Source organism: Schistocerca cancellata, chromosome 3, assembly GCF_023864275.1.
Source record: "Schistocerca cancellata isolate TAMUIC-IGC-003103 chromosome 3, iqSchCanc2.1, whole genome shotgun sequence".
NCBI classification, from domain to species: Eukaryota; Metazoa; Arthropoda; class Insecta; order Orthoptera; family Acrididae; genus Schistocerca; species Schistocerca cancellata.
In genome coordinates this window covers 560731652-560745945 of record NC_064628.1, presented here as the reverse complement: position 1 = coordinate 560745945, position 14294 = coordinate 560731652, and the positions used below count along the sequence as shown (strand labels likewise).

General features: G+C 46.5%; 1 protein-coding gene across 4 annotated transcripts in view; it reads right to left on the bottom strand.

Moving 5' to 3' along the window:
• Positions 1-14294, bottom strand: part of LOC126176801 (acetylcholinesterase-like) — a 239290-nt gene that overhangs the window by 39374 nt on the left and 185622 nt on the right. Inside the window, exon 4 of one of the 4 annotated variants that reach the window (XM_049923980.1) lies at positions 12987-13172. The exons of the other annotated variants lie outside the window; for them this stretch is intronic. Coding sequence (XP_049779937.1) covers positions 12987-13172 — 186 coding nt within the window. The remainder of the gene's footprint in view (positions 1-12986; positions 13173-14294) is intronic. 4 annotated transcript variants of the gene reach the window in all.

Below are 14294 nucleotides of genomic sequence, written 5' to 3'. Positions count from 1 at the left end.
TCGGGGACGAATTTAATTTTAAGAGGAGGCAGTGTTGCGGCCACTTGTAGTAAACGTTGCTTCACACAGTGGAGAACAGCAAAACAGAGGCACGCCAGCGTCCGAGACATTGTGAAATAAGCGAGCACAGATAGCCTTGCTAACAGCAGCAGTCTACCAACAGACTGACGCAAGGACGCACACAGACTGAGTGCCGAGAGAAGCCTGGAGAGTGCTGAGTAAGGGGAAGTGAGGCCAGCACGCTAAGTTACGCTGCAATATACTGTGGGAGTAATAACAAAAAGTTACCACCGAGGGTAAAAAACGTCCTTCTGCCAGATATAAATAGTGGAGCACAGAGAGCAGCAGACAGAAGCCATTAGGAAGCAGTTCGGATCTGTGGACGGATGTGGTCCATGTCCGAATGTTCAATCTTTGTAGGTGACGATTCTGGGAGTCTGTTCCAGCTTGCAGGAGTCATCTGTTCGCTGCCAGATGTCAACTTCAGCTCTGGAGGCCGGCCCAAGTTCGGTCGGCACCATGGCTGACTAACTACAGTGAGAACTTCGAGCAGGACTGGCCGCAGCGCGCTCTTGGTCACAGGCGCCGCCGGGGACTGACGCCTGAACTTCACGGCAACCCGGCCACAAGGCGCGTGGTCCGCCCATGAGAGGATCTCGTGGACCTCGCGACTGACGGCTTCCTGGCATCCTGGCTTCAGCGGAGCACTGGTGGCCTGAGGCTCCCGAGTGCGATCAGCGGCGTGCATTGCGCGCTCTGTCGGAGAATTTACACTGCAGCAGCCAGGCGGAGGGATCCGCAGGTTTGGGCAGCAACGACGAGGGAGAAATTGTAAGGAAAGTTCAATAAATAATGGTAAAACTCCACACCATCTCAGTCTTAGGTGCAGCCATTGTGTCTGCTGCTAACAAGTGGTGCAGAAGTGGCTACGCCTGCTGATAGCGAGACCTGCCACCTGCTACAAATCGTCTTAATGCGAATGGGCGTTGATATACTCCGAAGACTGCTGAGACAGCGTCAGCACATTAAGAAGGAATGCGCTGTAATTCCGCTGGCCTGAGAGTCACCAAAGAGAAGAATACACGATTTAAACTGGCCTGAGAGCCGCCAAAGAGAAGGAGACATGATTTAAACTTTAAACTTCTCGATATGCTGCCAAGTATGCTAACCAATTTTCTCAACTGCACTCGACGCTGTCATCCCAATAACAGTAGGGATCTCACTCCAGGACACTACAGATTATTACTTACTCCAAAAAAGAGCGGACTGGTCGTGTTCGGTCGCTTCCCCCGTCGTAGGTTCGAGTCGTCCCTCGGGCATGAATGTGTGTGTTGTCCTTAGTGTAAGTTAATTTAAGTTAGATTAAGTAGTGCGTAAACTTAGGGACCTATGACCTCAGCGGTTTGGTCCTATAAGACCTTACCACAAATTTCCAATTTTCGCGTTGGGTTGCTGCAGATAGTGTTGAACGGATACCAGGCGGTCATGTGACCTTCCACTGCTGATGTGAGCCTTGGCACTGAAGTGGAGTGTGTATTTACCTGTTGGTTGCATGCAGTCAGCACTGCAAGATGACCTGACGTGAAGACGTCACAGAATTGGAGAAAGGAGCTACCGTGATTAGTCCATGACCACACTGTGACTGAAGTTGCTTCACCTTTTGGAATGTCAGCGCAGACTGTCCAACATGTCTACAAGGAAAGGTGCACCAATCGCAGTCAATTAATGCAGCACAAGATCATTAGCCGCTAAAATATCCTGCCCGAAGCGGTCCTGAGATGTAGCGTCACGTCTTGTCACCGACAGTAACTTTCACACCAGACTAAAACTCCGTCCAAATAAGCCTTGGAAGGCCCAACGGTACCGACCAGCCGCCGTGTCATTCTCAGCCTTCAGACATCACTGGATGCGGTTATGGACGGGCACGTAGTAGGCACACCTCTCTCCCAGCCGTATGTCAGTCTACGAGACCAGAGCCACCACTTCTCAATCAAGTAGCTCCTCAGTTTGGCTCACACGGGCTGAGTACACCCCCCTTGCCAACAGCGCTCGGCTGGCTGGACAGTCACTTATCCAAGTGCTAGCCCAGTCCCAGAGCGCTTAACTTCGGTTATCTAATGGGAACCAGTGTTACCACTGCGGCAAGACGTTTATCATTCAAACCAGACGTGAACTGCTGCTATTGCGACAACAAGTTTCCGAGCGAACACAGCGAAGAGAATTGCATCCGTATTTGGGGCCGTGAACTGCTGCTATTGCAACAACAAGTTTCCGAGCGAACACAGCGAAGAGAAATGCATCCGTATTTGGAGCTGGCCATCCCACAAAAGGCCATTGTTCACAGCAGAACATAAAGTTTACATCTTATGTTGACCAAACAACTTGCAAACTGGACAGTAACTGGAGAAATGGAGTGAGGTCCAAAGGGTAACGATTTTGCTTCTTTTCAAATGACTAGGGGCGTCGAGTTCTCATGTAATTGTAGATACACAAAGAAAACGACGCACCACGAAAGAATTATTGGAATAGGACTGACGTCAGTAGATATGATGTACATGCACAGACAAAAAAAGATTACAGTTTCAGAAAAATTGGAGAATTTATTCAAGAGCAAGAGCTTCAATGGTGTGAATATACTGACATCGAAAGACAATGCTTCAAGAATATGCTTCTAAGAAACAATTTACTAATAATTTATACAATAAAAGTTAGCCAAAATGTTATTATGGCGTAAATCTGCCTATGTTTACATGTTTCATCGTGAAATTCTTTTCGTGAGTGCTAAATTTCCCATTAAGTTTATTTTCCTTGCTTTCTCGAACCAGTATCTGACAGTTAGAGGGGAGATTCGTAAATGACTACGCAGTTTCCTGTAGGTGTGTATTTAAAGCTGATTTGAAGCCCGGCTTGTTAATTTTCGATTTATCAATTTGATGTGTACTTTTCGGGCCATTCTAAATAAATCGGAGTTCTTCTCCAATTTTAATTTATCTCGATTTCAGCGCCATCTCTCAAAGGTTTAAAAAAAAAGACAAAACTTGATAACTTTTTTTTTTTGAGAATCGGAATTTGCAATAAAAAAAGTGGGAGTTTCCATTTAAGATTTAAAAGTTGCCCCCCCCCCCCCACCCAAGGGGTCGTGGCCGGGGGTTCAGGTCTAGTATCATTTGATGTCCCCCTTCGAGCTTACGAACTTGTCTTACCCACTATTTTTATCCGATGTATAGTTTTCGAGATAATCTCATCCGAAACGCCGGCCTGTGTGGCCGAGCGGTTCTAGGCGCTTCAGTCTGGAACCGCGCGACCGCTACGGTGGTAGGTTCGAATCCTGGATGTGTGTGTTGTCCTTAGGTTAGTTAGGTTTAAGTAGTTCTAGGGGACTGATGACCTCAGATGTTAGGTCCCATAGTGCTCAGAGCCATTTGAACCATTTTTCATCCAAAACTTCAGATGAACCAAGCTGTAGAACGAGTTTGACACTATGCAAATGCGCTAAACTTCAAATTTACATCTGTATTTCAAGGAACTTTCCACACTTATGTAATTATCTGTGGCCATATGTATTTTTGTCATTTATTGAGCACTGAGCCTATGTGTCTATTCACATAATGCTGACTTTTAAGTTCAAGTGGATATAACTTATTATTCATTTATTCACTATGGTTTGTTTCTGTTACTGTGCCATATATGAGACTTTTGATCTCCTATGTCAGTTACGACATCCTGTTTTCTCAAAGGGATGCAAGGACAATGCTTTTATGATTTTCATGAGTTCTGAGGCTTTCGCCAAGTTATACTTGTGCCTTATACTATTACTACAGATTCTGTACCGTATCTTTATCTGAATATTAAAAGGAGTGCCACATTAAAACATTTTGGTGTGGTTGTCAGTGGACAAAGTGTGAGTTGTCCCTGAGTCTGCTGCACCTAAAACACGTGTTTCTTCTATTGGTAGATGATTTTTACTGTGTTAAACAACTATAAATAACATTTTGACTTCTTGCCATGTCACGCAGATTTGAGTGCTCACCAACCCATACTTGCACATATATTTTATTTCTCTTTGCACTATTTGTGTACTCAGGGTACCCTCCGCCACACACCGTCAGGTGGCTTGCGGAGTATGGATGTAGATGTAGATGTATACACTCCTGGAAATGGAAAAAAGAACACATTGACACCGGTGTGTCAGACCCACCATACTAGTTCCGGACACTGCGAGAGGGCTGTACAAGCAATGATCACACGCACGGCACAGCGGACACACCAGGAACCGCGGTGTTGGCCGTCGAATGGCGCTAGCTGCGCAGCATTTGTGCACCGCCGCCGTCAGTGTCAGCCAGTTTGCCGTGGCATACGGAGCTCCATCGCAGTCTTTAACACTGGTAGCATGCCGCGACAGCGTGGACGTGAACCGTATGTGCAGTTGACGGACTTTGAGCGAGGGCGTATAGTGGGCATGCGGGAGGCCGGGTGGACGTACCGCCGAATTGCTCAACACGTGGGGCGTGAGGTCTCCACAGTACATCGATGTTGTCGCCAGTGGTCGGCGGAAAGTGCACGTGCCCGTCGACCTGGGACCGGACCGCAGCGACGCACGGATGCACGCCAAGACCGTAGGATCCTACGCAGTGCCGTAGGGGACCGCACCGCCACTTCCCAGCAAATTAGGGACACTGTTGCTCCTGGGGTATCGGCGAGGACCATTCGCAACCGTCTCCATGAAGCTGGGCTACGGTCCCGCACGCCGTTAGGCCGTCTTCCGCTCACGCCCCAACATCGTGCAGCCCGCCTCCAGTGGTGTCGCGACAGGCGTGAATGGAGGGACGAATGGAGACGTGTCGTCTTCAGCGATGAGAGTCGCTTCTGCCTTGGTGCCAATGATGGTCGTATGCGTGTTTGGCGCCGTGCAGGTGAGCGCCACAATCAGGACTGCATACGACCGAGGCACACAGGGCCAACACCCGGCATCATGGTGTGGGGAGCGATCTCCTACACTGGCCGTACACCACTGGTGATCGTCGAGGGGACACTGAATAGTGCACGGTACATCCAAACCGTCATCGAACCCATCGTTCTACCATTCCTAGACCGGCAAGGGAACTTGTTGTTCCAACAGGACAATGCACGTCCGCATGTATCCCGTGCCACCCAACGTGCTCTAGAAGGTGTAAGTCAACTACCCTGACCAGCAAGATCTCCGGATCTGTCCCCCATTGAGCATGTTTGGGACTGGATGAAGCGTCGTCTCACGCGGTCTGCACGTCCAGCACGAACGCTAGTCCAACTGAGGCGCCAGGTGGAAATGGCATGGCAAGCCGTTCCACAGGACTACATCCAGCATCTCTACGATCGTCTCCATGGGAGAATAACAGCCTGCATTGCTGCGAAAGGTGGATATACACTGTACTAGTGCCGACATTGTGCATGCTCTGTTGCCTGTGTCTATGTGCCTGTGGTTCTGTCAGTGTGATCATGTGATGTATCTGACCCCAGGAATGTGTCAATAAAGTTTCCCCTTCCTGGGACAATGAATTCACGGTGTTCTTATTTCAATTTCCAGGAGTGTATTTGCAATTCTTTATAGTATTTGTATCTATACAACTGAAAGACAACTTTTTTTTACAATCTTGATGAACTGTAAATAACATTTTGGTATTCTGTCAAATTAAGTACTATCAATGTTAGCCGGAGATCAGTGCTTACAGAGAAGATGCGCAACTTGAGAGATCGCAGCCTGCCGTGATCGTACAACACAGAAGCGCCAAAGAAACTGGTATAAGTATGCTTATTCAAATACAGAAAGCTTTAAACATGCAGAATACGGCGCTGCTCTTGGCAACGCCTATGTAAGACAACAAGTGTCTGGCGGAGTTGTCAGATCAGTTACTGCTGCTGCAATGGCAGGTTAACAAGATTTAAGTGCCTTTGAATGTGGTGGTATAGTCGGCGCACGAGCGATGAGATACACCTTCTCCAAGGTAGCGATGAAGTGGGAATTTTCCCGTACGACCATTTCATGAGCGTTCTGTGAATATCAGGAATCCGGTAAAAATCTCCGACCTCGCTGCGACCGGAAAAAGATCCTGCAAGAACGGGACCAACCAAGACTGAAGAGAATCGTTCAATGTGACAGAAATACAACTCTTCCATAAATTGCTGCAGATTTCAATGCTGGGCAACCAACAAGTGTTAGCGTGCGAACCATTCAACGGAACATCATCGATATTGGCTTTCGGAGCCGAAGACCTCCTCGTGCACCCTTGATGACTGCACGACACAAAGCCTTACGCCTCGCCTGGGCCCGTCAACACCGACAATAGACTGTTGATGACCGGAATCATGTAGCCTGATCGAACGAGTTTCGTTTCTAACTGTATCGAGCGGATGGACGTGTACAGGTATGGACACGACCTCGTGAATCCATGGACTCTGCATGTCAACAAGGGACTGTTCCAACTGGCGGACGCTCTGTAATGGTGTGGGGTGTGTGCAGTTGGAGTGATGTGGGACCCCTGATACGTCTAGATCCGACTCTGAAAGGGGAAGCGTCCGCACGCATCCTGTCTGATCACCTGCATGAATTCATCATGCATTTTCGACGGGCTGGGGCAATTCCAGCACGACAACGCGACACCCCGCACGTCCAGAATTGCTACAGAGTGGTTCCAGGAACACTCTTCTGATTTAAAACACTTCCGCTGGCCACAAACTCCCCAGACATGAATATTATTGAGCATATCTGCGATGCCTTGCAACGTGCTGTGCAGAAGAGATCTCCACCCCCTTGTACTCTTACGGATTTGTGGACAGCCCTTCAGGATTCATGGTGTCAGTTCCCTCCAACACTACTTCAGACATTAGTCGAGTCCATGCCACTTCGTGTTGCGGCACTTCTGCGTGCTCGCGGGGGCCCTACGCGATATTAGGCAGGTGCTCCAGTATCTTTGGCTCTTCAGTGTAGTAGTGCCGGAGAGTGCGCAGTAGAGGGATTTTGTCAGATTTCGGTTTACATACAATGAGAGTAATATTCGTATCTTTGTTGTACCCAGAAACGTGTTTAGACATTGTGGAACTGAGCCTTGGAAAAATTGCTAAGAGCGCGCCGCAGCGCGTTATGTGAAGCAGTCGCCCTCCGTTTATGGCGGTGGCGCCGCTGTGGCAATCGCAGCTTTGGTGTCTCCCTCCGGGCCCGCATCTCGTGGTCGTGCGGTAGCGTTCTCGCTTCCCACGCCCGGGTTCCCGGGTTCGATTCCCGGCGGGGTCAGGGATTTTCTCTGCCTCGTGATGGCTGGGTGTTGTGTGCTGTCCTTAGGTTAGTTAGGTTTAAGAAGTTCTAAGTTCTAGGGGACTGATGACCATAGCTGTTAAGTCCCATAGTGCTCAGAGCCATTTGAACCATTTTTTCTCCCTCCGGTGGAAACGGGTAAAGGTTGCCTGTTCACTTGCATTTAAGGGGCGCTACACGCTCGCCAGTCGGTCAGTTGGTCAGTCGGAGCGAGTCTGGATCAGTCACTCGTCACCAGTTCCTGGACTGTCTCTCGTTCGTATTTGTGCGGCAGTTAGTGTCTGTCTGTCGTTCGGAGTGCTAGTATGTCTGTCGTTCGGATCAAACTTTAACGCCGGCAAAATGAGACTCTTGACACTCCGTCAGTAACAGAACTCCGCTAGTGGTCGCCCGGTCAGGGCTGAGTTCCTGCATCTGAGTCTGCGCATTGGGGCGCCAGTCTGCTCGAGTTGCTCGGGCAACGGTCATTGGTGGTTGGATCGATCGGTTGGTGGGTCGCGCACTGAGACACAAGATGACTTGTCCGCCTTGAGCGTCGGCGCATGTGAGGTCGCCACGTGAGTCCAGTGGGCCGCGCCGTATAGCGAGTAGTGGCTTCGCGGCCGACACGAGAGCAACAGGAGTCAACCCATGACATCGGTCTGGCCGGTGCGAGCTGCGACGCCTTGAGACGGGAGATCGGCGCGCCTTCCTGCGTCCGTTGAAGCGGCTGGCAGCGGACGGTTCGGGAGAACGTTTTCGGGGTGCTACGCCAGGTCTTCGCCAGAAATCGCAGTTTATTAGAAGTGATTGGAGATATGCTGTTTCATTTACTTGTTAAATTCTACTTGTTTTCTTGGCGAGGTCACCAGCCGCTTTGTTATGGGGTCGTCCCACCATTCTTCTCCGTTTGCCCACACACGGGAAGGTGGTTATTTAGGAATTGGGTGGTCCGTTTTTCCCTTGTGGAGTAGGGGCGGGTTAGAGCAAACTGCGGTTCGGGTTGTTCGGTAATCTTCCTGTCAATCTGCCATACGTTAATAGCTGCCTCTGTCATGTTTGTCGGATCCTGTGTTAACGAATTTATTGCTTGAAGTGTAACCGCCGAATTCCTGAAATATGTTTTGATCTTGCCTATGATCTTGAGAGGCGGTATGTGTGTAATGTAGAGCATGTTTGACAACCTTGTATATTTTATGTAAGACTGCGTTTCATGGGTTTTTATTTAAATGGTCATTTTAGTATATAAAGTTGTCATCCATCCAACGTAAGAGTTTTTTGTAAAATCAAGTTGCACCTTCGGTGGCAAGTTAATCTTTTAATGTTAGTGTTTTGTACCATTTCCATCCCTCCTACGGGGTGCATAGTTTATGTGCTTGTGTGAGTTGTTGAAATTTTTAGTTCAAATTAATCTGGTGTGTTGTAGATTTGCACCAGTGTAGTCTTTCAGAGGTTGTTGTGAGCGGTCGTGACTATGGCGGCGTAAAAAGGGAGCGGCAAGGTTCTCAGCCCGAAAGCACATACAGTCAAAAATTGTTCTTTCTGCCTCGGAATAAATTGTAACTTGATATTTAGAGGGTGCTTTCTGATTACAATTTTAAACCTGTTTCTAAGAAAAAGGAAAAAAGGCTTTTAGGAATAAAATTTCTATTTGTTGAAAGATATTTGATTTGTTTTCATACAGTTACCCACTGCCAACTACTTCCACGCTCACATAGTGTGATTAAATGTGTGAAAGTAAATTCACGGTTCATGAATAATTATAGATCTGTGTAAAGCTTGTCAGTGTTTGAAAAATATATTACAAGTGTAATAGACTGTACACTTTATTGGTTTCTATCACTTTTTCTTACATCACTGAAAGTTAGTTGACCAAACACCTTCTCATCATTCGATGTTTATGTCTAAAAAAACATGGCTGTGGTTGTTGCAATTAGTTCATGCATTGTAATCTGCATAGATCGCATTTTGCTTTTGTTCTGTGGCCGTATGTCAGGGAGGAAATGGAGCGTTTTCACGGGATCAATCCGAAGATTCCGTTTACCAAGGAGGAGGTGGCAGGCGGAATGTTACATTTCCTTGATGTATTAGTTTTGAAGAAAGAAGATGGTAGCTTCTGCCACACGGTTTCCAAAAACCCACGCACACAGATGGTTACATACGCCGGGATTCTAACCACCACCCACAGCAAAAGCGAGGCATCGTAAAAAAGTTGGCGGACAGAGCAAGGAAAATCTGCTTGACGCAGAAATAAAAGATCTCACCAATGCATTGCAAGAATGATTGTTCGTTCACTAATGCGAAATGAGCGTTAGGAACACTGCGTAGAGATTATAGCGGTGCTCTAGCGCCGGTGAAATCGAAAGTTTTCCTGCCAATCATTAAGGACATGACTGACTGCATAGGAAAAATCCTAAAAAAAAAGCAGAATACCGCAGTAATCTAAACACCTACACAAGAGACACTAGATCACCTAAAATCGGCCAAGGATGCTCGCAAACCGATGGAGAAAGCTGGAATTTATGGGATTCCTAGCAGTTGGAGGTATACGTGAGCACTACAACAAGAACTGTCCGAAAACGACTCAAAGAAGACAAGGGAAATAATAAAAGAGGGGAGACTGACAGATTAGCTGTTGCTGAAGATGACCTGCAGCAGGAGACCACCACATTCATTTTGATAGCCACAAGCGGCTACCATGAAAGGCTAGTCAGAGAAGCCATAGTAATTGCGAAACACCCCAGAAATTTGAGCAGAAGAAGGAGGGCGTGAAACTGAATTAAATTTGAATTCCGGTGGTGAGGAAGATGTGTATTCCACCGTGGGATGATAGCAACAGCGGACGACGGCAGTCGTCAACGGCCAGTTGTGCTCGCGTGTTCAAAACAAGTGACTTCACGCCACTGTACGGAAGCTCTCGGAAACGCAATTTTACTGTAGCCAGGATGTGAATCGGACACTCAACAAAGCTATGATCCCCCTTGAAGATGGCCTCAGCTGATGGGGACGAAACATTGAGTTGTAATGTGAAATTTATTCGACCATGGCATAGCCCAGAACATTTTATTAACTGTGACATTTCCGGCCGTGAAAGTTTACATTTTACGCTAATGTACCTGTTACCATGTGGTGTGGCCAGTTTGATGCTATGTGTGTACGTATAGTGTGCGAAACTAGCCCCGTCTGATGGACGAGAAAATGGTAGTTTCTCGTCGTCGGTGAGTTGTACTGCAGAGTAGCTCGAGGCCTCGACTTATAGTATTTTAAGAACTGCTGTATCAGTGAAGTATAATGTTTCATTTGCTTTAAAATACTGAAAACGGAAGGAGCCACAACAAACTTGCTACACCAAATAAGAAGAAAACTTAAAACTTAACAATAAATTCACAGTTTACAATAAAAATACAAAGTATCTCATCGGCTACATGTGTTTACATAACACGCATCTATCAGCTTGTAACCCTTAAAAACTGGGATATTAAAGCGAAAGATAATGTTTTTCAACCTCAGTTTTCATCCTTTATCAGTGCCTATTCGTAATACGCAGATGGTGGTATTATCCTCAATTACAACAAGATTCTTCATCGTAGTTTGAAACAATTAGAATCTGTAGAAGAATACTAATGATTTTCTGTAGTATTTCACCTCTTAACACTCTGAGAGGGAAGCAATGGAAATGGAAATGTCGTGTGGCTAGGGCCTCCCGTCGGGTAGACCGTTCGCCTGGTGCAGGTCTTTCGATTTGACGCCACTTCGGCGACCTGCGCTCGGTGGGGATGAAATGATGATGATTAGGACAACACAACACCCAGTCCCTGAGCGGAGAAAATCTCTGACCCAGCCGGGAATCGAACCCGGGCCCTTAGGATTGACAGTCTGTCACGCTGACCACTCAGCTACCGGGGCGGACAGAGGAAAGCAATGAGCGGTGGACAGATTATGTTTTCTTCTTTTATTTCCCTCTTTCATTTAATATTTGGATTACATGTATATCGAAAAGGAGGAAGTCATAGTTTTTCAATCTTTGTCCCATGTTTGCGCTTATTATAGCAGATAATATGAATAAAAAACTGAAAATCGGTTATTTCCGAAACCGGCTTTGTCACGGTTTCAGAGTTCAAGTTAAACTGGCATTGAAAAAGTCGATAAACACCATCCATACTCCATATTTCTTCCACTGGGAGTTATTTAAGTCCAGAGTGTTCTAAAATCGGCGTGCAAACCTCTAGGCACTGGAGGGAAATACCCGTAAAGAAGTCGTCGGTATTCCTATTGCTGTACTGGAGAACACTTCGCTTAGTAGCTTGATAGTTCCTCTACAGGGTGAAAAGTATTTAAACCGACAATCTCTGGGAGGTTGTAGGGGACATCAAAACAAATATTTTTCCGTAATGTCATTTTTTCCTATGAGGATTGTTTAAACCGGTGGAGGCCGTATTACGCTCATCAGATGTTAGACGCCGTATTACGATCTTCAGTTGTTAGAGGGCGTATTACGCTCTTCAGTTGTAGGCAACTGCTGTCCACCAGTGTAGTAGTGCATTGCCTCTGTTTACTAATGGAGCGATACACCTGGAGTGAGTACACTGATATGGTTGGTGCGCTACGTAGTACGGACGAGCTGCACAGCCGGTTTATCAACAACAATATCTTAACCGCCGTATCCCGCATCATACGACCTTTGCTGCTGTGTACCAACGTCTGCGTAAGACCGGGTCATTTAGCAGATTACCTGGACAGGGACGACGTCGCACGGTAAGAACACTGCAATTTGAGGAAGCTGTCTTGCAGCATGTGGAGCGGGATCCTTCAATCAGTGCGGTTCTTCGTTAATGTGTGGGCCGGTGTTGATGGGGACTGTTTAAATGGGCCGTATCTGCTACCTAGGTCATTAAATGGCAGGCACTATTACAATTTTCTCGGCAGAGCATTGCCAGAATTGCTGGAAGACGTCCCGCTCCCTACAAGACAACGCATGTGGTTCTAACCGGCACATTTCGGTCATCGTATGCGTCGGTTCCTGGACCGACGGTTCCCAGAAACGTGGATTGGCAGAGGTGGTCCTGTACCATGGCCTGCTCGATCCCCAGATATGTCCCCTCTGGACTTTTTCGTGTGGGGCTAGATGCGCAACCCTGTTTACGCAACTCCTGTTGCATCAGAAGAGGATCTGGTTGCCCGGATACTAGCAGCAGCAGGAACAATTCAGGATACTCCTGGGGTTTTTGCACGTGTCAGACAGAACATGATCCAACGGTGTAACCTTTGTTTACGTGTCAATGGGGGCATTTTCGAAAATCTAATATAACTGAAATGTGTTGTCTCTTGGTCATAAAAATTTTAAAAGTGTTTGTTGGTTTAATTAATTTGCGACCAGAAAAATCTTCCTCTATCTGTTTAAAAACTCCTCATAGGAAAAAATGACATTAGGGAAAAATATTTGTTTTGATGTCCCCTACAACCTCCTAGAGTTTGTCGGTTTAAATACTTTTCACCCTGTATATGAGTGCTCCGCTAATGGTGGTGCCCATCTGAGTGATGTGATCTTTAAGAAGTGAGTCCTATATACCGCACGGAACTCAAAAGCCTCACACGTCTGCATTTGTAAATCATGATGACCTGTGTTCATAAAGTTTTTGTGAACTGTTGAAAAAGGGGCGTTCTCTCTGGATCACCCTGTAAAGTAAATGTGGAGCTAGACAATGCCACAACTTCTCACCTGAGGAGAGCGGTGAGACGAAATGCACCGAGGTAGACATCGAACCGGCGCTTTGTCCGAATAACGTGACTCGCTGCGGGTCGCCACCGAAGCTGGCGATGTTGTTCTGCACCCAGGTCAGCGCCAGCTGCTGGTCCTTGAGTCCCGCGTTGCCAGGTGCGACGGCGTCTCCCGTTCCCAGAAAACCTGGAATTGAACACGACATCCACGACAAAGGAAGTTATTCACAACAGAGCCAAACGACTACTGTAGAGGTAGACACCGAATGTTAGGGCGCAGTTGTGTGAATGCAGTATTCATGGTCCATTTCAAAAATATCTTTAATTTGTGGTTCAAAAGTACCTGAATTAGTAGTGCACGAACACAAAACAAAAGCGAGAAACGTCTACATATAGAGGGTGACACAGAAAAACATTTCCACAATCCAATGAAACTAGAAGTGATGAAGGAAAGAAATTGCATTCATAGTAATTAAAACAGTACAACTTTGTCATTTACAAAACATTGATGGCATTTATCATTTTTCAGAAATTACGTCCCTTAGATAGCGTCCTCCTGTACGAATACATTCGTGAAATCTGCTGATGAGATTCCTCATTGACCGCTGAAAATCTCAGCTGGGATACTGTGAACAGTATCCCGAATGCTCTGTTTTAACTCATACAAGGTTCTTGGTTGTGTCATGTAGACTTTGTTCTTGAGGTAGTCCCACAAGAAAAAATCTAAAACGGATAAATCTGGCGATCTAGGGGGCCATGGAACGTTACCGAATCGTGAAAACCGGTTGCCAAATAATTCTCACCCATGTGCCATTGATTGCCGTGCACTGTGTGATGTCGCTCCGTCCTGATGAAACGAAGCTTCTTGAACGTTTGGAAAGTTGTTCAATGAAATTGTAACTTAAGTTCGTAATATCTCCACGTACGATCGGCATTGACAGTTATTGTGTTTCCCTGTTCATTTACAAAAAAATACAGTCCGATAATCCCACACCATACTGTTACTTTATGAGCGTGTGAAGAGGGCTCATGAACGTCATTGGCGTTTGTGTTTGCCCAGTAACGGTAGTTTTATTTATTCATATAACCTGTGAGATGAAAATGTTCCTCATCTGACACCCACAATTTGTTTAGAAATTTAGTCATTGTTTATTTTTGTTATCATTTGTTAACAGAATCCTAATCGTAATCGGTGATCGTTGTCCTTCAATAGTTGCACCATCTGTAGTTTGTATGGATGAAATTTCAAATCAAGATGAAGAATTCTGCGAACACACTCCCGGGACATTCCATCCACTGCTGCTTGCTT